Source organism: Prionailurus bengalensis, chromosome A2 (genome assembly GCF_016509475.1).
Source record: "Prionailurus bengalensis isolate Pbe53 chromosome A2, Fcat_Pben_1.1_paternal_pri, whole genome shotgun sequence".
NCBI classification, from domain to species: domain Eukaryota; kingdom Metazoa; phylum Chordata; class Mammalia; order Carnivora; family Felidae; genus Prionailurus; species Prionailurus bengalensis.
The window spans coordinates 163145727-163168476 of record NC_057348.1 but is presented as its reverse complement, the minus strand read 5'-3'; the positions used below and the strand labels follow the sequence as shown (position 1 = coordinate 163168476).

Below are 22750 nucleotides of genomic sequence, written 5' to 3'. Positions count from 1 at the left end.
CGAGATCATGACCCTGAGCCAAAGTCAGACGCTTAACCGACGGAGCCACCCAGGCGCCCCTGAGCTTTTGGCTTTTAACGAACCATCCGCTCTGGTGCCTGAACCTGGCTTGGGATCCCAGAGGGGGCCTGTCGGGGTGATTCACAGAGATGCCAGATGTGAGCACTGCCCGAACGGGGCCCAGCCTGTGACAGGCACACGCTGAATGTTTATGCTGAGTGTTATTATGGTCCCAGGACCATAATGAGAGTACGTGTGTATTACGCGTTTCATACCTTTTCTTTCTCAGCTTCCAGGAAATGAGAAAGTACACTTGTTTGCTTTGTTACTGAACATAGGAAAAACAGATTTTCGTTTCAAGTCATTTGGTGTCACATCAGCATTTTCAGATGAACTGACAACCACATCAAGGAGAAATTGCACTGAAATTTAATTCTTTTATATGGTTTAAATCATATAAAGTCTCTGTGTATGCCCAAGTCTTTAGGTACAATGAACAAAGAACATTTTTGAAGTTGCTTGCATTGTTTCCATTTAAAAGATCTCCAGTCCCCGTAGGCTTCTGTATTTTTGCTGGTGGTAACAAACTCAGCTCTTTTGGGCCCGTCCAACTTACAGAAGTTGACATCGAAGATAACTGGTAAGATGTGGTCGGCTATTTTAGTTGAAGGTATTTTTCTCCCTGACACGTGGACTTGAAAGTCTGTTCTGTTTCTCCCGTTTGTCTCCAGGTGAAAAAGGCCTTCTTTGCCTTAGTAGCCAATGGTGTCCGAGCAGCGCCGCTGTGGGAGAGTAAGAAACAAAGTTTTGTAGGTAAGCAGCGCGGGCCGGGGAGAGAGCCGAAATGGCAACCTGAAAGGCCAAACGCCGAAGGTATTGTAACAGGCCCTGGTTTGGAATTCAGCCTAGAAAACTTGCTGCCAAGTTAAAGAACTTTCCGGCTTTTACATCCCGGCTGAGGCGGGGCCGCTGGGAAATTCAAAACACTTACGTACCCCTGCTGAGTTTCTTTCTCCTGTTTATTTATTCATCCAGTTTCTTTTGATTCAGTGCCCTTTTGGCTCCCGAAGGACCTTATGTGCCTTTGCCAGTTCCTGCGAGCCCGGGGGTAGGGTCCGCGGGCGACGCTGTGCTCAGACACCTGACTTCGCGGGTGTGCACAGGCCCGCGGTCAGTCCCTGCTTGTCTGCCACACACCTTCTTGACGGTGCGGACGAAGTGACACAGGCCTGACGCCCGAGCCAGATGATCGCCGTACTGTTAGAAAAGTCCCGTAACTTATGATATCTGCATCCGTCACTTCTCGTTTTGTAACTCGTAGCAGACAGTGAGCACGGTCTCTCCTCGTGGACATCACGTTGTTTTGAAATTACCAGTGTACGTGTGCCTCCCTGCCTAGGTTACAGTTTCAGTCTCAGGGAAAAGTTTCCTGTCGTCTTCATCTTAGGATGAAGCACGTAGGAAGCACTTCGTGGCCCTTAATAAATAGGCACTAAATAAGCACTTAGACACTCTTTATAGAATGCTCCTCAGGAAACAATCCACCTGCCCCCAGAAAGGTCACGCGTCTAAAGCTTACGGAATACTTCATCTTATTTTAAAGTATTTCCAGTTACTTACAGAGCTGCACGTCTTTTGTGATGTTTTCTATTAATCAGTAAGTTTTCCATCACTGAATTGCCAAACACTGTGGTTGCTTCCATTGTACTCACCATCCGGTCTATTTTCAGCTACGTTTGTCTTGGTTTGTTGTAGATAATTAACAGGTTAATAGCCCTAAGTAATATATTATTAAACCGTGCTTGATACCTTTAAAGTGTATTTTAGAAGCTTTTCTAGTAAATATTTTTGCTTACCATTTGAAATTTTTCAGTTTTATATTTAACATACAATTCTCTGTTCCAGGAATGCTAACAATTACAGATTTCATAAATATACTACATAGATACTATAAATCACCCATGGTAAGTGCCAGAAATCCTTATGTCCGTAATCGGAGCTGTATATTTCTGCGGGGGGGGGGGGGGGGGGGTGGGGGAGGGGGTGGATTTTTACAAATAGAAGCGCAGGTCAATCGCAGAGGTCAGTTAGTCCCTGAACTTCTGATCTTTCACGGCATGATGGGCGTGCTGGGGCGCTGTGACTGCACGGACCCAGGAATGAAGGCAGCCCTTCCCACAGCCTGCTGCGGGTGACGGTCCACGGCAGCGTCCCTCTGCAGATGACAGTGCCGCAGAGTGTATCTTCCTGGGCCTCTTGCTGCGGGAGCAGCTTCGTGCAGTCACCCCCTAAATTCTTCTAACAAGAACGATTACGTACTCTCTGGTTTCAAAGAAGTAAATCTTAAAATTGGACAAATTCAGTTTTGACATTTTTCTGCCAGTTACAAAAAGACTGGTTAATTTTAGTGGGAGCACTCCCTCGTCCCTGGTCCAGCTGTTTTGTAAGAGCACCATTTGAGAACCACATGATGGCCTTTATCTAACACTATGATTTTTGTGATTCTACCAGCTTGTTTGGTTTTTGTTGCTTTGGGCGGCTGATTGCTTTGTGGGGGGGGAGGGGGGCGGGGAGGGGTGTTTTGTGTTTGTTTTTTCGGCAGGGGTGGGCAAGGACAGAATTGCGTACTTTTTTTCCTTCATACTGTTTTGGGTGTCTAAAGGGTAAAAAGACAATTCAGTCAATATTCTTTTTACATGTAATGGTTAATATTGCCCAATAACTAAATTCCTACGTAAAAGAAAAGACATGAGACCTACTCTTAGAACTAAGTTTTACCAAAGATTTTGTAAGTATCCCATATTTATTTCGCGTGACGTGTCTGATTTCTGAAATACTACCAATGCCGGTGAATATTGGTTTTCTTTATAGTGGTCACATGTCTGCTTCTGAACTAGCAAGATCAACACAAGGATGATTATTAACTGGATGTATTTTGATAAAATGCAGCTAACCCCCGCATTAAAAATCTCAGCAGTAGTTATCAGTTAAACCAAAGTTTTTATAAAACATTTGTCCAAATATACAGGCCCCAATTTTTTTTTATTATAATCGACGTACCTGTTTCCGATTCTGTGTCTCCCTCTCTCTCTGCCCCTCCCCCGTTCATGCTGTGTCTCTCTCTGTCTCAAAAATAAATAAATGTTAAAAAAAAAATTTTTAAAAAAGAAAAAATCTCAGCAGTAGTTATCAGTTAAACCAAAGTTTTTATAAAACATTTGTCCAAATATACAGGCCCCAATTTTTTTTATTATAATCGACACACAGTGTCAGTTTCAGGGGTGCAACATGGTGATTCAGTATCTTTACATGTTACAAATTACAAACTGATCACACCAGGTCCAGTTGTACCGTCTGTCACCATACTAAGTTATTACAATTTTATTGACTATATTCCCGTGACTAAGTTTATAACTGGAAGTTTGTACCTCTTAATCCCCTCCACCCATTTCTCTTGTCCCTTCCCCCTCCTTCCCCTCTGGTGGCCACCAGTTTGTTCTCTGTATCTATGAGTATATTTCTGTTCTGTTTGATTTTTAGATTCTGCATATGAGTGAAATCATAGAGTGTTTGTCTTTCTCTGACTTCACTTTATTTCACTTATTTCACTATGTCTCTGACTTATTTCTCTAGAATTTCACTCTAGGTCCATCCACGTTGTCACATTTAAATGGCGGCATTTGTTCATTATAACTGAGTAGCATTCCTGTGTGTGCGTGTGTGTGTGTGTGTGTGTGCGTGCGCACGTGCGAGCACCACATTTTCTTTACTCATTCATTGACTGATGGACATTTGAATTGCTTCCAGGTCTTGGCTCTTACAACTCATGCTGAAGCAAGTGTAGGGATAAATACATCTTTTCAAATTAGTATTTGGTTTTTTGGCAGGTGGAGGAGGGGTTTCCAGGAAACCTCCTGGAGAGGAATTGCCAGATCCTGTGGTAGCTCTGTTGTTCATTTTTTGGGGACCCTCCACACTGATTTCCACAGTGGCTGCGCCAGTTTGCATTCTTAGCAACGGTGCACGAGGGTTCCTTGGTCTCCACATCCTCACCAACCCCTGTTGTTTCTTGTGTTTTTTATTTTAGCCATCCCGACAGGCGAGACCTCATTGTGGTTTGGGGTTGTATTTGCCTGATGGCTAATGATGTTGAGCATCTTCTCAAATGTTTATTGGGGGGCCAGTTTTTAAACTTGGTGAGAGTGTTCATCTCTGGTTTGGTTCTCTTACTGCTGGGATCTCCGTGGAATCCCTGGTGGCTGGTGGCTTAGTGAGGACTGTCCATTCTGCCTGGTGAAGACACAGCGTCTTGGTCAGTCTTTGCCTGGCCTCACGTCCGCTTACCCCGGCCGTGCCCAGCTTAGTACTCCGTCCAAAGCTCAGGATCTCTGCACTGCCGTCCCCTCTTGTCGTGGACAGCTCCTCCTCGTCCGGTTCTCTGCCCGCAAATTCCGCCTGCCCAGACTTTGATTCCTGTCTCCCTGACTCAGTGGGACTGTCATGCCCTGGCTGGGTCAGCTGCCTGCACTGCAGTCCAGAGAAAGAGGTGGGGATCATGGGGCTCGGTCTGCTTGCTTCCCTTCTCCCGGGGCTGACGGTCCGGCCGGTCCTGCCCTGCCTGTTGCCTAACGTCTGAAAACAGTCATTTCACATACTTTTTTCCATTTTCTGGTTGTTTGCAGCTGGAGACTAAGGGTAGTGCCTTCCTCTCCCTCACGGCTGACTGCGCTCTGTCGATGTTTTCTGTACCTCTCTGCCCTGGATGTTTCTGGCTGCTGTGTGCATTTCAGTATCGACTTGAACACCATCTGTTGAGAGTTAAACGCTGAACTTTTAGGGTAACCAAAGATCCACTTCATCTGCCCTTATTTTTGTTTTAAACCAAATGAAGAGTAAAAAGAACAAGTATTCATAGTTTTTTAAACCAACCCGCCCAGATGCCGTCTCTCGCTGCTCTCTGGATCTACGTGCTGCGCCCCCACCCCACCCCACCCCTGCAGTCTGCCTGGTCCCCTCCTGCGTTGTGTCATTCGGTCCTGTCATGACCATTCTGCCGTGACGGGCCATCGCAGTTGTTGTTCAATGACACTGTCATTCCTTCATCCTCATTTTTGAAGAAGGCTTTTGCTGCATCATAGAAGCTGAGTTGATAGTTGTTTTTAACACGTCCACGATGCAGCTCCTCCCCGGTGCTTCCGGTAAGAGGTCAGTAGACCTGTTCATTCTTACGCGTTCCGTAGAATACGCTATTTCTTTCTGGCTTGAGATTGTCTCTCTAACTCGGGGCTTCAGCAGTAGCAGGGACATGCCCGGGTTTGGTTTTCTGTGTCTTTATCCGGCTCCAGGTTTGCTGAGTTTCCGTGATCTCCTAAGTTGGTTTTTCACTGAGTTGGGAAGTTTCTGGCTGCTGTTTCTTCAGATATTTTTCCTTTCTCATCCCCTCTCCTCTGGGACGTCAGGCATAGGAGCATCGGGCCACTTGACCACGGTGTTCATCTTTCAGGGCTCAGCATCATTGACCTGTCTTCATTTGCTACTTGCCAATTCTCCCTTGGGTGATCTCCAGCCTTATTTTCAAACCTTGTTCTTATTGAATTTTCAGTGAGATTGGGAGCTCACACTTGAAAGATTTTGTGGCGTCTTCATAAAATCTTCTGTGGCTGATCTTCCACAAAATGGAAACGGAACTCTTAAACCGTGATTTTCACGTACATTTCGGAAAGAACTCTTCCTCTGAGCGAGAGCCAACGCCACCGCTGCCCCTCTCGACCACTGTGGTTACAGAAACGTAGGCACTGGATGCCTCTTTTCAGCTGTTAAATTTTGTATTCGAGAACGGTGGTCGTGCAGGGTTACTCGCACGTGGTGCTGGTGACACTTCGCGTTTCTCCTCTCCTTCTGAGCTGACCTGCTAGGCTCCTTCTCTTCCTGCCTCCCCGTAATTCCCGATTGTGGACATTTTCTAAAGCTTAGCCTTTGGCCTTCTTCTCGTCTGTGTGGCTGCTCTTCCCCAACTTCATGTTCACACTCTCCTTTCTGTCCTCCTCCTTGTCCTTAGGCCCCTGCCAGTTGAAAGTCTAGACTTTCAGAATCCTGCTCCTGGGTCACCTTAGTGATGGAGAGTTCCCTGTATCAGTCACCTCTGACAGAATTAGTCACTCTTTCTCTGCCCCCCTTAATGCCCTTATGGCACTTTTCACGCTGCATTCTCATTAGTCGTAAGGCAGCGTTTCTCCGCTGGGAGCCATTTTGCCCCCTCGCGCCCCCCCCCCCCCCCGGCCCAGGGGACATTTGACAACATCTGGAGATATTTTTGGTCACAGCTAGAAGGGCAGGGTGGTTCTGGTGTCTGGCGGGCAGAGGCCAGGGATGCTGCTTAATAGCCTACAGGGTACAGGACGGTCCCTACAACAAAAAGTCACCTAGCCTAAAATGTCACTAGTGCCAGGGTTGAGAAATGCTGTTATGGGGGGATCTGAATCTCTGGCTAGATTTTGAGTTCTCTGAGGTAGAAGGTAGAGACTGTATCTTACTCATCTTTGTATCTTACACACACACACACACACACACACACACACACACACACCCCCTTCCCATCACGTCAGGGCCAAACACACCTGGTTCATAATAGACGCTCACGTTGGTGAAACCGCATCGACGCTGGCAACTGTGGCTGAAGACCTTCGGGCCTGTGCAGGCAGGACGCAGGGAGGCCTCTGCTCAGCTGAACACTGGTGTCTTCTCAGGACTTCCAGAGTGAGGCCTGGAGCTGTAGTTTCTGTTTGTAAACTATGTTCGACCATATCCTTGAAGAACAAAACCTTGGGACGCCTGGGTGGCTCAGCCGGTTCAGCGTCCAGCCCTTGATTTCGGCTCAGGTCACGATCTCATGGTTTGTAAGTTCGGGCCCCACCCCGGGCTCCATGTTGATGGTGCAGCACCTGCTTGGGATTCTCTTCCCCTCTCTCTGCCCCTCTCCTGCTCGCTCTCTCTGTCTCTCTCTGAAAAGTAAATAAACTTAAAAAAAAAAACACAAAAACAAAAACCAGAATCTTGCCATTTGCAACATGGAGGGCTCCGGAGCGTATTATGCTAAGTGAAGTAAGTCAGAGAAAGACACATAACATGTGATTTCACTCATGTGTGGAATTTAAGAAACAAAACAGCTGAACGTAAGGGGAAACAAAAAGAGGCAAAACATAAAACAGACTCTTAACGATAGAGAGCAAAGCAAAGGGGGCTGGAGGGAGGTGGGCGGAGGGATGGGCTGGATGGGGGATGGGCATTAAGGAGGGCACTTGTGACGAGCACTGGGGGTTGTATGGAAGTGATGAATCACTCATTCTCCTCGTGAAACTAATATCACACCGTATGTTAACTGGAACTTAAAAACTTGAAACAAACAAACAAAAAAAAACCCACGCCCTCACCTTCCCTTGACCTTCGGTTCGGCTTTCCTCTCTGGTGTGGATATTTACTGCTCGTCACCTAGCATCAGAACTGGGCGGGGGTGGGGGACTTTTTACGTACCGGTCTCTCTCTCCCTCCTGTTAAATTAATCTCTGAACCTTTCGGTCCTTCTTCCTGTGGCCCCTGTACCACCCCGATCACGGTTCTAGACCTCACCACCCGAGACTCGGTTTCCCATCTGGCGCTGGTGCTGTGAAAGCCTCCTCCTTAGAGCCTTACCATCACGTCATTCGTTACTTAAACCCATCAGGGCTGGCCCGGCCTCGTCTCCCGGGCCAGGCAGCCCCCGGGCCATGGGGCGGTCGAGTGAGCATGAGGCCACGTTCGTCCCCAGCCCTCTCTCCAGCCCTGCGTGTCCTCCGTGTTCCTTGAGCAGGGGCGAGTCTTTCCTCTCCAGGCCTTTACTCGAGTTTTTCTGCTTTTGTAAAGCCCACTAGCCATGCAGGGCCCGGCTGAAATCTTCCTCCTCGACACTTCCCTGGCCTGACCTCTGGTCGTCTCTACCTTGTGTGTGTCCCCGTACTCAGCCTTTTAGAGGGTGACTTCCTACAGTTGACTGTTGAACAACACGCTAACTCTGGGGAAGTCACGCATTACACACAGAGTTTTGACGGCGCGGGGGTCGGCAGCCCTGACCCCGCGTCGCTGTAGGGTCGGTGGCATTTTTATCTAGGACTGCCTTGATGCTGCTGCCCTCTGGATTTTGAGCTCCAAGAAGAGGCCACGTTTTCTTATTTCAGGTGCCCCCTTGAGTCCCAGCACAACGCTGATAGAAGTAAGGCGCGTAGTGATTTTTTGAAACACTGAGCCGGGAGGGGAGGCCACAGGGGGGCGCCACGGAGAACCACCGTCTTGGGCCAGGCCCTCTATTTCCTGTTCTCTCCTGGGATGCTCACAGAAGCCCTATCTGGAGGGCGTTTGCACGCACTTGGAAGGGAAGCAGATGGAGAGGTTAAATAACTTGGCCAAGAAGAGCAACTAAGAAAGTGGTAGGGCTAGCCTCGAGATTTGAAACAAAGCTGAACAACTCCAAAGTGACTTTGTATTATACTGTGCTGTTTAACCCTCCAGGTATTTTATGCCCTTCCTACCCTGGGGAAACAGGTCGGTACGGTCCAGGCACAAATTGACCTAACAGCTTTATTTTAGCACGATGTAACCACTTGTCCTTTTTAAATTAGAGATGCTAAACATTTTCTGTTCCCTGAAAAAGAGGGAATTGGGCATGTATGTCCATATGTGTTTTAAAATTTAAGCGGATCAGGGGCGCCTGGGTGGCGCAGTCGGTTAAGCCTCTGACTTCAGCCAGGTCACGATCTCGCGGTCCGTGAGTTCGAGGCCCGCGTCAGGCTCCGGGCTGATGGCTCGGAGCCTGGAGCCTGTTTCCGATTCTGTGTCTCCCTCTCTCTCTGCCCCTCCCCCATTCATGCTCTGTCTCTCTCTGTCCCAAAAATAAATAAAAAATGTTGAAAAAAAAAAAATTAAAATTTAAGCGGATCAGAAATGTTTCTATTAGATTCATGAAAATATTACCCTAGTTTATGTTTTAAATTTAACACTTTTTATTTTTTTAAGTAATCTCTATGCCGAGTGTGGGGCTCCGACTCACGACCCCGACATCGGGAGTCCCGTGCCCCACTAACCGAGCCAGCCAGGCACCCCTATTGTGTTTTAAGTTTAGGAAACATTTATCTTTCAAGAAACGTAGAGCACTTTATGTTTCTAATTTATATTTCCAGTATTTCTGAATTATCTTGACTGTTTCCATCTGCCGAATTATGGGACTCCACAGTAGTTATGAAATCATTTTTTTCTTATGTTGTATATGTTAACGTTTGTAAATAAGAATTTTTCTCATTTGCAGGTACAGATCTATGAATTAGAGGAACATAAGATTGAAACATGGAGGGGTAAGCACTATTGGGTGTTAAAAATCTTTTAGGATCAGGAAAAAAATGTGTGTAAAACATGTCTTAGCTTCGCAGATCCTTTTCTCTTTGCCTAAGAAATTATGTGATTAAAACATTTATTTCTATTTTAATTTTGAATAGTGTGCTATTATTATTGTAAACACCATCTGTTCTGTTTACTAGGGGATCCCATAACAAGTCCTCACACTAAGGCTGGGATAGAAAGACAGTGAACTAACCAGTGCCCCGGTCACTGCCCCCCACGGAGCCACCACTGACTGCTAAGGATTACCCTCCTTGCCCACAGATTTATCTGTCTATAGAAAATGCACCAGGCGAGCGCTTAAGATGAACAAAATTAAGGATCTCTTCTTAAATTTAATCATTATTTCTTTATAATGGAGGAACACAGAACAAATGAACCTTAAACTAGAAGGTGTGAATAAAATGACATGAAAAAGGAACCCTTCGAAGTCACAGTACCTTTTCCGCAGTGGATCCATTTTTTAAATTCTGATTTCACGATCGTGAAATGGTTCTGTCTTAGCGAGCCCCGTCATGCTGGATTGATGGAGGGGGCAAAGGGCCCGTCACTGGGATGGGACAGGGCTCACTGAGGAAGGCAGTCGGACCGACATTGAGGAGAGGCCTTTGTAGGGTGTTCAGAGAAGAGCCTGGCTAGAAATGGAGGGACCGGTAGATAGAAATTTTTTGATTAATAATTTGCTTGGAACGATGAGCAACCTTTGTGACCGGCAGCCGCAAAATCTGAACATCCGTGGGAATTCTCTAAAGGGCTAGCGGCTCTTTCACTCCATTTGACTTGGAAGTTTCGCTGAGCGATATGTTTGATTTAGAATGGCTTTGTCAAGTCAAACAAAACAGAGTCAACAAGGGATCTGTATCTTAGCACTGCCTGTTGGGAAGTGAATATTTAACTTAACACCAAGACAGATCCTCCTGATCAGATTCTACTGCATTATAAGTAACGTTAGACTAAGATTTAAGTATACTTACAGTTTGACGTGAGATGGTGTTCATTCAGTGGTAATAATGGTAACGTCAAGATCCTGCTTCATGCTTTTCTGTATAGAAACCTCAGCGAGGCAGATTTCATTACAGTGGGTCTTTAGGAAGATAGTTTCTACAGACTCCCAAGATCCCCAAGATGCAGGTTTTGAGCATGAGTTTGGGGAAACAAAACTTAAGCACCTTTAAAGGACAAAGTCTGTTGTAACTTTTATTTTCTATTTTAACTTGTGAAAATTCGTTTTAAAGGATTCTATGAACACTTCTGTCTTAAGGGTGATAGCAATTTGCTAATATTCTAGTGACCTCTGCTGGTTTTGATTTTTTACATCAGATTGCTTGAAGATTCTTCTCATTTTTACAACATCCATTGTAATACTGTTTTTAAATATTTAATTTTTCCACAAAGGCAACATCTCAAAAGCAGCTTCTAAGTTGTTTAAAATAGTCCTAACTCTAATTTATCCGGTAGTGTTCAGTAAATTGCATTCATTTGCTTTTGGTTTTTAATCCTTCTAATTGTTGTCTGTAAATTGAAGAGTAGTTTAATTTATGTAATAATTACAAACAGCAAATGGGTTGTTACTAACTGCGTATTTTCTTTCTATAAAAACAGAGCTTTATTTACAAGAAACATTTAAGCCTTTAGTGAATATATCTCCAGATGCAAGGTAAACTTGTAAAGTTTTTCTCCTTTGAAAACATTCATTCAGATTCTTGTTTTGTTTCCATGATTGCTAGATTTTTCATCTAGATAGGGGCCAGCCAGCCCTCCCTAATTTCAGATATTGAATTCAGTAGATGTAGAGGCAATAGAAATCAGCCGGTGTTTGTCCAGAGGATTGATAAGGGGCTGGGAGGATGGTCACGTTAAGCAGTTTTAAAATCCCGATCACCAGCGGCACAAACCATCCGGGGAGCTCTACCTCCGACCTGTTAGGTCGCCTTTGGAGGGTGATGCCCAGGAACGTGCATTCCGGAAGCTCCCCCAGGGGTTCTAGCGTGCCCTGAGGTTGAAGGTCACTCTCCGTTAGACATGGGTCAGGAGGTCATCGGAAGAACGCGCCACCCCTCGGGAGTCCTCTAGCGCATACGTTTTGACCCAGGCCTTCTGGGACGGCTCCGGCAGACCCGGGAAGGGCCAGAGCAGCCCCGAAGGGGGTTGCAGTGAGTCCGCTACGCTACGGGGCGGGGCCGGGCCCGAGCTCCTGGTCGCTGGTGTGGTCCCTTCGCAGTCCTGTCGTTCTCAAACAGCAGCATTAAAACACGGTTAGAACCTCCTCTCCTAGAGATCCGTAGCTCGCGCTTGTATCTGAGATTGACACAGACTGGGAAAAATCAAGACCTCTTGCTGAGATAACCCAACTTAAAACTTTTCCCAAACACTGCTTTGAGTCAAATCAACCTTTTATTGCTGTGATGTGAAAACACTGAAAATGCTTCTAAAGCAGGGGTGGTCCAGAGCGTTTTACATTTTTCCTTAAAGCCTCCTAACAACTTTGATGGCTTTTCCCGCAGCCTCTTCGATGCTGTATACTCGTTGATCAAAAATAAAATCCACAGATTGCCAGTTATTGACCCTATCAGTGGGAATGCACTTTATATACTTACCCACAAAAGAATCCTCAAGTTCCTCCAGCTTTTTGTAAGTAGTTTTTAGTGTTTCTAAAGACGTAGTTGCATCTACTTTAACTAATTTACTTCAAGTAAATTGGCTCCTGTCACCCTCAGTAGAAGTGGTTAACTTTGGCATTGCGATTGTTAGGAGGTCTCCATCGTTGCTAAGCTGCACTTTCTCAACTTACTGCATTCTCCAAGTTGATTCCATGTAAGAAGCAGTCGCCTTTCAGGGCAAGTGTCAAAATACTCAACACGCTTGAAATTCTCTATTTAGGTTAGAATGTTTCATCACCTAAAACAAGAGGGCAGTAAAGCAATTTGCAAGTCAGTCTCTTTCAGACAGTGCTATCTTAAGATCGGTTGAGCGAGTATTTACAGCAAATTGCCTTACGATGCTTTATCGGTATCATGGTTGCAGAAACATTCAAACAATACCGTCCCCAGGATTATCGTATTGGAAATTACAGCGATAGAAAAACCCACAGCGAATAGAATTTTGGCACGAGAATACCATGTTGGTCCAAATTCGGGCTGTGTTACCGGTAGGTTTTCTCAGCTGCGTTTGAAATGAGACATCTTCCTAATCATCCCGAACATTGGCCTCTTTGGTCAATACTAAAAGCGCCGAAGGACCCGAGTTTTTACAAGAGGGCTTTAATTTTTCCCCTTCGGATTACATGCCCTGAATTTGCAGTTAGCCGTCGTTGGTCAGCTAGGACCAGTAGGCGGCCTCATTCGTGGTCCCGAAGAGACGACACGTGAAGTCATGTTTTTACGGAACGTAGTAGACATTAAAAATCGACCTCAGATGCGCTTCCCCGCTTCCTACCGCATCGGTTAAGGAAATAAAACAGCGCTCTAGCGCGACGCAGAGAGGCCGGCATCCCGACCTCAGCTTTGCCAGACAGAAGCACCGAGGGGTCCGTAGTTGGGAGAATCAGGCCAGTCCTGCATTTTCATAGTTTACCTGGGAAACTAACACTCTTCACGATTAAATAATTGCTAAGACAGAAGGTAGGAAATTGACAAAAAAAGCAGGCAGTAGAAAGACAGTGTAGGGGACAGTCAGGGACGGATAGTGCTGGGTAGACGTCCCCCCTGTCAGGCGCAGACCCTGGGTCTGCTGTGCGCTGAACAGGCTGTCGCCCCCGTATCCCAGTTGAGTGGGACCCAGGGCGGGGCCGTGTATCCAGGGCCCGCAGGTGCCAGGCTTTTAGCCCACCCACCCCCTAGAGCGATCGCACTAAAGTGACAGTAATCGTCATAGCTGAAGACTCTTCAGCATTTGTCACGTGGCAGGTACTGTCCTGCCCGTGTCACACGACACCTCTAATCCTCGCCTCCACCCTCTCAGGTAGGTATTTTTACGCGTCCCCACCTTCGAGGCGGTGCAACTGAGGTGGAGCGACTGCCAGCTCACTGCCGGCAGTGGCTGAGAGGCTCCCGACGGGCGGCCTCTCTCGGCCTCTCGGCCTCCCTGCCTCCGAGGCCCTGTCGCGGGCGGTGTCGCGGCTCCTCTGTGCGGAGGCGCCCGGCTCAGAGAGTTAAGCCTGCCCCGGGTCTCCCGGATGTTTCTGGTCGAGTCCAGCCGGTTTTCACGGCTGCACCGCTGCGGCTGCGAAGGAACAGTGGGAGGCGGGCCTTGGTGTCCTCCTCTTCCGTAAAAAGTCGAGGAGGTCCCCTCTGCCAGTACAGCCTTACATTTGGGCCAATATGGTAATGAAGTCATGCTCTTAGAATATTCACCTAGAGGTTTTCAGATTAAAATACAGGATTTTAAATAAAACTTCAGACCCTGATTTTTACTGATCCGAGATCATTTTCTGAGGCAAAAGTGGCCTTTCCCTTGGAGACCGTTGACAGTTAGCCTGAGCGTACAATATGGAACAGGGGTTGTCCTGCGTCACGATGGCCTAGATGACCTAATAGGTCTTTCTTTTTTTTTCTCTAAATTTCTAGGATTCTCATGATTTGAATATTGATGAACTCTTTGACTTGAACATTTTGTTTCTTCTAATTGTTCATCTTTTCCTGATAATTATAAGGTACAGCAGGAGGATGGAATCAACTATACCCTTTATACAAGGTGGATTTTTGAAACCGTAGACCTTATTTTGTCTTAGTCAAACATGACCCCAGACTCCTCTCTTCTGACTTCTCCCTCCTCCTCTAAAACAGCCCATGAAAAGAAAAGCGAACTTTTAAAGGTTCTTGCAATTCTGTTGGCCTGTTCTGTGCCCCTCGTAATCACAAGGTGGAGTCCTCAGGATGTGGCGGGGGGTGCGGGGGGGGCCGGGGTGAGGACTAGCTTAGCTCAGACAGCTCTCCTGAGACGCTCTGGGTCTGGAAACGCGTGGGTTCTTGGTAGATATTCCTTAATGCCGACAGCAGGACCAGGAATTTAAGATAAATATCTAAGGATACAGGATTCTTGGTGGCTATGGGTCTGAACTTCCAAAGAGACCTCTCGTTCCCTCTTCTGTCCACGTTTTCCGTGGGTGAAGAGAAGGGGAACATTACATTGTGTGAGTGCCTTGTAGTGTTTTACTAAGTCGTTGAATAGAAGCGTAGACCCGTAAACCGGTTTGAACGCAGACTGCAGTTCCTATGTGTAGCATTTCCGTGTTCGTTCGGACATCCGGGTAGATGGTCAGAAAACCGCTAACTGTAATCTGTGATACGTAGTGTTTTGTTTCAAGTGTGGACATGTGCACATTGAAGAGATCTGCTCGGGCTCTAGAGCATTTGTGTTTATCTTCTGCTTAGATGTCTGATATGCCAAAGCCTGCCTTCATGAAGCAGAACCTAGACGCCCTTGGCATCGGGACCTACCACAACATCGCCTTCATCCACCCGGACACTCCCATCATTAAAGCCTTGAACGTCTTTGTAGAAAGACGAGTGTCGGCCTTGCCTGTGGTGGATGAGTCAGGTCTGTGGGTTTGGTCAGACAGAGGCCACGCTTTGTCTCCTTGGGGCAAACTGACTGCTAAGCGGTCAGCAGATCAGACTGGGTGGGTGGCCAGCAAGGGGGGGGGTGGGGGTGGGATGAGAGTTTCAGACATGGCGGATCGAGTCAGCACCGAGCAGCACTCGGGTTAGCAAGGACTTGGACCTGGCTTATTTCTACACTTGCTGTTAAGATGGGATTTCACGTCCGTTTAAAATTAGACAAGTTTGTTTAATCGCTAGTAAGCATCTGGCTAAGACTGATTTTAAATGGTATTTTTTTTTTGTCTCTGAGACCTGTTTTTTTCTAACATTTGTTTTCATTTTTAGGAAAAGTTGTAGATATTTATTCCAAATTTGATGTCATTGTAAGTACTTTTAATTTTGTTACACCTGTCCTCTAGAATGCATTTAAAACAGATTCATGGGGCGCCTGGGTGGCTCAGTCAGTTAAGCATCCGACTTTGGCTCAGGTCATGATCTCACGATTTGTGAGTTCAAGCCCCGTGTCCGGCTCTGTGCTGACCGCTCAGAGCCTGGAGCCTGCTTCGGATTCTGTGTCTCCTTCTCTCTCTGCCCCTCGGAAATAAATAAGTGTAAAATAGGTACATTAATCTGTTTGTGATTTTCCCTCATTACTAGCTTTTGTGAAGGTGAGGACCGGAGGATTCTGCAGACTGCCCAGAGTTACTGTGCTTAACATCCCCTGGGTTAGCAGTGAATAACATATTAGCATTTTGTGGTTTTTCCAGTCTATGTGTAGTTTATCCATTACTACAGCATGTGTGAATATTATAGACGGTCCTATTTCTGTGGGCAAGACATTATTTATTCCATGTGCTTAGTGCACACAGTAATTCAGGGGTCACTTCAGGGGTTATAATCATCTCATTGTTTTAGTGATTGGGAACAGCTCTTCTAAAGAAAACAGCAAATATATTCATTATTTAAAAATTTTTTTTGAGAGAGACAGAGCACGAGCGGGGGAGGGGCAGAGAAAGAGGGAGACACAGAATGGGAAGCAGGCTCCAGGCTCTGAGCTGTCAGCACAGAGCCCGACGTGGGTCTTGAACCCACAGACTGCGAGATCATGACCTGAACCAAAGTCGGATGCTCGACCGACTGAGCCACCCAGGCGCCCCTATATTAGAGTTAAAGTCCTGTTTTGAGGGGTCTGTTTTTGATCCCTGGTGTAAATCTGCTAGATGTAATGCTACATCTTTCTACTGAATGCTTTTTCGCCCCATTCATTTTAAATGCACTTCCTTAGAGTTTTCTAGTATGTCTAAGAAAGGAAACCAAAATTCTGGTAGCCCCAAACGTGCTCTGCATTTTTTACCCTAATATTGATCCCGCCGTTAAATATAACTTGGCAGCTAGCTGTGTCTCTTGTCTCGTGCATTCTGCTTAACATAACAGGCATCAAAAAATCTGCCAATTAGAATTTGGTTGGGTAGGACCCTCTGAGGTTAAAGCCACATGGGTCTGTGGGGGGGCTCGTCTGGCCTGTTCTTCCTTCACGGGCTTGACCTGGTGGGTCCCTCGGCGCCTTCCTGGCGAAAACCTTGCCCCCTGGGCAGGGGCTCGCAGGGAGGGTCTACTGTTGCAGGCACCCTAGGGTGCTTCTCACCCTTTACAAATGTTAGTCTAAGGATGGGGGGGAGGTAGTCTTCCCTAGGACAAGCAGGCAAAATTTAACAGGGTTTGTCATAATTAAGGTATATCTCGTAAGCTCTGTGCTGACAGCTCGGAGCCCGGAGCCCGCTTCGGATTCTGTGTCTCCCCCTCTCTCTGCCCCTCCCCCACTCAATGCTCTGTCTCTGTCTCAAAAATAGATTAAAAAAAACTTTTTTAAAAGATAAACAATGTCTTTAAAAAATCAGGTCACTTTAAACTTACTAATCTTGGTTATTAAATAGGCGAGCTGAAATCAAAGGATATAATTCACCGTCCCTTTATTACAGAACCTTGCTGCTGAGAAGACGTACAATAACCTAGATATCACAGTGACCCAGGCCCTTCAGCACCGCTCACAGTACTTTGAGGGCGTCGTGAAGTGCAGTAAGCTGGAAATACTGGAGACCATCGTGGACAGAATAGTGCGGGCCGAGGTGAGGCAGCCGGGCCAGATCACCCCCTCCCCTCCCACCCCTGCACACGCCCGCTGCACCGGGTCCTTGCTCGAGGTGCGCGGGGATCCTGAGTCGCAGCGTCAGCCAGTGCGATCGGAGATCACACCCTCCCCGTGTTGCTTGACACATAGTAGGTCATCTGGAAATGCTCACTGCAGTGAACTGATAAGTGCCAGTGTCATAGTGGAGTCAAACTGGTCAGAAACTTTCATGGTTTAAAAAGCACATAACTAAGAAAACAAATGTCCCAAGAGCTTTAGGTCCCATTAGGGGATTTACGAACTTAAAATTGTGTCATTGTATACTGCTGTAACAAAGGGAATGGTCACTCAAAACATCCTTTGATCTGCATAAGAGTAGATGGTCGAATAACTTCGTCTCCTGACCCTCTGCACTCTGGTGCCCGCGTACGTGAGGGTTTTGAGTATACTTCGGATAACGCTTCCGATAAAAGATGAGCGAGATCAGCATATAACGTATCTAATCCAGGATCCCCACTCCCGGAATCTTTCCTTCCCTTCCTCATTAGACAGGGATGGGAATGTTAGCCGTTTATCACTCTCCAGGACTGACATACCGTGTTCTTTCTGGAACTGCCCCGAAGTAGGCAGAATCAATTCATAATGATACACCTGCTTTGGTCATTCTTATTATAAATATGAGAACACAGTCCACGAAGAAAATCCCCTGATTAGTTCGTAGGCTACTAACAGGCGATCCTAACGTTACATGTGAAGCAGGGGGTTGTACCCTCTCGGGAGCCATCTTACAGAAACATAGCCCCGTCTTCATCCTTGCGTGTTGAAGACTTCACCTTGGCGTGGGCTCACCCGCGGGGCCTCCCCCCGCTACCACTGTTCACAGCTTTTGAAACGTATTTCACTTAGAATCTCAGTAGGAACTCTTTCCTTTTTCTACTTGAGTTTAGTACCCATCACTCTTGTTCTCCAAAGAGTTTTAGTGGACTTGGGAATACATCTTTTCTTTTTATGAAGGTCCATAGAATTATAGGCCTTTCGAAGATCATAGGCAGAAATAGGTAAGACCCCTCTTCCTAATTGTCTATAAGGACAGTGCACATCCATGTGATGAAATCCTTTACAACAATGAGAAATGTCCTAGAAGGTACAGAAAAAACATTAACAACGTATTACCAAGAGAAAAAGCCACTTACCGTATATAGCGTGAGTATATTCATTTACCTGCTCATGTGTATAGAAAAGAGGCCAGGAAGACCCGCGCCACAGCAGTAGCCGTGGCTGGTCCTGGGTGGCAGAGTTCTGGTTAGCGTGGGGAACACCGTCCAGTGCTCCTCTGTCCTGAGCTCTCTTGTCTGAGCATATATTATTCTCGGGCAAAAGAGAAAAGCAATTGGCTCGTCTTTTCGGCCCATCTGGCAAGCAATAGAAATTTCTTTGTAATAGGAAATAGGTCATTGAGGAAAAAGATGTAATTTAACACTTTTCTCAAGTTACCCATTTTGACTTTTATCCCCACTGAAATAATTTCTTTCACCAGATGGCTCCTTGCTGGGGGACAAAGGCCAATTTTAGCTTCATTACAGTTGTTGGGGAAAGGGTATACAGTATCCACAATGATTTAGTTATTTATAGGACATAAATATCACACCAGAATATTCGCTAGTTTAGACTCAGCAACAAATGGCAAGAAAATATTTTTGGTAGCCATTTCTGCCTGGAAGAATGAATTCTCTGGGTAAGATCGCTGCCCTTTGACCTTCAGTCATTCAAAAGAGAGTTACTTAATTAGCATTATTGGACGTTAACAACAAAATGTGTCCAGCATAGACTAGAAAGCACTCGCTGATCCTAGATACAAGCCATCGTTTTAATTTATAATTATAGTAAAATAATTGTGTTCTATCACAGGATTATTGAAGACCCGAAGTTTTTTTAGGAAAACTTTTCAAGTTTATTTAAGTCCTCTCTACACCCAACATCTAGAGTAAGACTCCACAACACAAGCCATTCGTTTGCTAAAGATCTCAGTGGAAAATGAGATGTGAATATAATGTTTCACTTAATTATAGTTCACTTATCTTCTGAACTCAGCATATTACATAGGAATTTCCTAGAGAAAAGACTACAGAAAAATGAAGAACCGTGACCCATTTTGTTCTAGCTCTCATTTGGTTGGACGTCCTTCCCACGTAAATCAGTATCTGAGAGTTACGAGAAACTGAGATACAACTGTACAGAATTAAGAACTTACGTTTAAGATTATGGCTGCCTGGTACCTTCATGTTTTGGGGTTGTATCGTTCCTATATTGATATTCTGAAATTTGAAAACAGTGGGACGCAGCCGATTTTTCCCACAAGTAGTTAAGAAAGTCAGCACTGCATTGAAGCTTCAGAGCCTAAGACCCTTCAAGGTTCTGCGCGCTGTTTCCATCTCTCATTTGTGGGATGTACTCAGGGCATCATATACGAAAGACATTTTCCCTTGCACCCGTTTTAAACCTTCATGTAAATTCTGACCCACTTTTCTCGCGTTTGCAGGTGCATCGGCTGGTGGTAGTAAATGAAGCAGATAGCATCGTGGGTATTATCTCCCTGTCAGACATTCTGCAGGCCCTGATACTCACGCCCGCAGGTACGAGTGCCGGGTGCTGGCCTTGCCCTTCGTGTGCGAGAAGGGGGGGTGGGGGCTGCCGGGCGGGGGCGGGTGCCCCGTGCAGGTACTTCCCCACCGCACACAGACAGAGCTCGGTGTTTCGGGGTTGTATCGTTCCTATATTGATATTCTGAAATTTGAATTCTCGTCCATTGCCCTGTAAACCATTTTCACTTCCTGTGTGGTTTTTCTTTGTTTTACTGCTCCGCGTGGGTGAGAGATAAAAGTTGATAGAAATTCTGAGGAGCATCCTATCAACAACCAGCAGCGTCTGCATAAGTGAGGATTTGTTGCCATAGTCCTAACCCTTCCCGTTCAAAAGCGAAGACTCCTTCAGTTTTGATTTTTAGGATGACTACCTAGAAAACATAGGAGGGGAAATTCTTCGCTCTACCCTTAAAAAAAAAAAAAAAAAAAAATCTTGTGTTTTGAGTATATAAAACAGAAGGCCTAAACACAAACTTTTTTCCATTAACAACAGCATATGGGAATTACATTACCTCCCAAACAGCGTTGGTAGCTAACCTCATTTTGTGCCAGACCAGCTCGGCGCAAGCTCTCGGGCCAGTCAGGGAGCGTGCAGGGGAGGGGAGGAGGGGGCTCTGGGGAAGAGGGCTGCTGTGTCTCCTGTGGGCCATGTTTAGTAGTGAGAGGCGGGCTAAGGGGTCCTAAAGGCACCAGCCCTCTCTTTTTCCTCCCTACTCCTCCCCTTCCCACCCCCATCAAATACAAACAGTCCAGCCTTGGGCCAGACTGACCCGTGCCAAGACGTGCCAAGACTGCAGACTAGGTGACGTACACTCCGAACCCCCTAGAAGTTAAACATTAAAGTGTGCGTGTACTCAAAAACAGACACACAGACCAGTGGAACAGAACAGAGACCCCAGAATTGGAGCCACAAATATATGGCCAACTAATCTTTGACAAAGCAGGAAAGAGGATCCAGTGGAAAAAAGTCTCTTTAACAAATGGTGCTGGGAGAACTGGACAACAACATGCAGAAGAATGAAACGAGACCACTTTCTGACACCAGTCACAAAAAGAAACTCAAAATGGATAAAGGACCTGAATGTGAGACAGGGAACCATCAAAACTCTAGAGGAGAAAGCAGGAAAAAATCTCTCTGACCTCGGCCGCAGCAGTTTCTTACTTGACACATCTCCAAAGGCAAGGGAATTAAAAGCAAAAATGAACTATTGGGACATCATCCAGATAAAAAGCTTTTGCACCGCAAAGGAAACAATCAACAAAACTAAAAGGCAACCGATGGAATGGGAAAAGATATGTGCCAATGACATGTCCGACAAAGGGCTAGTATCCAAAATCTATAAAGAACTCACCAAACTCCACACCCGAGAAACAAATAATCCAGAAAGAATTGGGCAGAAGACGTGATTAGACACTTTTCTAAAGAAGACATCCAGATGGCCAACAGGCACATGAAAAGATGCTCAATGTCACTCCTCATCAGGGAAATGCAAATCAAAACCACACTGAGATAGCACCTCACGCCGGTCAGAGTGGCTAAAATGAACCAATCAGGAGACTGTAGATGCTGGCGAGGATGTGGAGAAACGGGAACCCTCTTGCACTGTTGGTGGGAATGCAAACTGGGGCAGCCGCTCTGGAAAACAGTGTGGAGGTTCCTCAAAAAATTAAAAATAGATCTACCCTATGACCCAGCAGTAGCACTGCTAGGAATTTACCCAAGGGATACAGGAGTGCTGAGGCACAGGGGCACTTGTACCCCAATGTTTATAGCAGCACTTTCAACAACAGCCCAATCATGGAAAGAGCCTAAATGTCCACCAGTGGATGAATGGATAAAGAAGATGTGGTTTATATATATAATGGAAAACTACTTGGCCATGAGAGAGAACGAAATCCTGCCATTTGCAGCAACGCGGATGGAACTGGAGAGTATTATGCTAAGTGAAATAAGTCAGAGAAAGACAGATGTCGTACGTTTTCACTCATACGTGGATCCTAAGAAACTTAACCGAAGACCATGGGGGAGGGGAAGGGGAGAAAACAGTTACAGAGAACAAACTGAGGGTGGATGGGGAGTGGGGGAGAGGGGAAAATGGGTGATGGGTACTGAGGAGGGCACCTGTTGGGATGAGCACTGGACGTTGTACGGAAACCGATGTGACAACAAATTATGTTTTTTAAAAATGAGCCCAATTAAATAATGGGGAAAAAATAAACCGTGCATGTACTACAGTACTTATTTTACCTTGGTTCAGAAAGCAAACTAGCCAAGACCAGTTTCCAGTTGGTTTCTAACCTAAAGATGCCCATCTTAAAGGAGTCCCTGCCACCGGCAAGAAATCTCACCTCCCCTGGGTGCAAGCACCGAGGCCGTGACTCCAGCAGAGAAGCACCAACCGGGGAGGGGGTCCACGGACTGAGAAAACACACGCAAACCCCTAGCAGAAAGATAAGCAGGTGGCGCCACCCCCGTGCTGCGGGACCCTCCCCGGCTAGCAGGGCACTCACACGGCTGTACTTGACCTACGCACGGAGGTCACCCGGAGCAGGCGGGCGAGACCCACTCCTGTGCAGCCTGCTCACAGACAGCTCCTTTGTGGGCACGGGGACGGGCCTCGTCCAGGGCGGGCTCGTCCTGGCAGGCGCGTAACTTAGCACCTTCAGATAGAGGCACCGCTGGCCCGGGCCAGGGCACACGTTCAGCCAGCAGCATTAGGGCTCATTTCGGCCCCTCTCGGTCTCATGGCCAAGATTCTTTGTGCGTGGTAAGCTCCAGAGTGAACGAATCACGTTCTTTAGCCTGTGTGCCTAGTGTCACAGACCCAAAGAATGAGAGTGGTGGCCCTGGGCGCCGGGCTCAGTAGAGCATGCGACTCTTGACCTCAAGGTTGTGAGTTCGAGCTCCACGTTGGGCGTAGAGATTAAAAGAATAAAAAAAAAATTTTTTTTAAACGAATGAAAATGTTGGGCTGGATGAGTTGACATTTCCATCCACATTTGAGATTTTTTAAATT

At 46.4% G+C, this 22750-nt stretch overlaps 1 protein-coding gene across 1 annotated transcript in view; it reads left to right on the top strand.

The window, feature by feature from the left end:
- PRKAG2 (protein kinase AMP-activated non-catalytic subunit gamma 2) overlaps positions 1 to 22750 on the top strand; it is a 260976-nt gene that overhangs the window by 233520 nt on the left and 4706 nt on the right. The window contains 9 exon segments of the mRNA XM_043589972.1: positions 732 to 813; positions 1906 to 1964; positions 9335 to 9380; positions 11026 to 11080; positions 11928 to 12054; positions 14796 to 14961; positions 15309 to 15346; positions 16943 to 17089; positions 19631 to 19724. Of these exon segments, the coding sequence (XP_043445907.1) occupies positions 732 to 813; positions 1906 to 1964; positions 9335 to 9380; positions 11026 to 11080; positions 11928 to 12054; positions 14796 to 14961; positions 15309 to 15346; positions 16943 to 17089; positions 19631 to 19724 (814 nt within the window).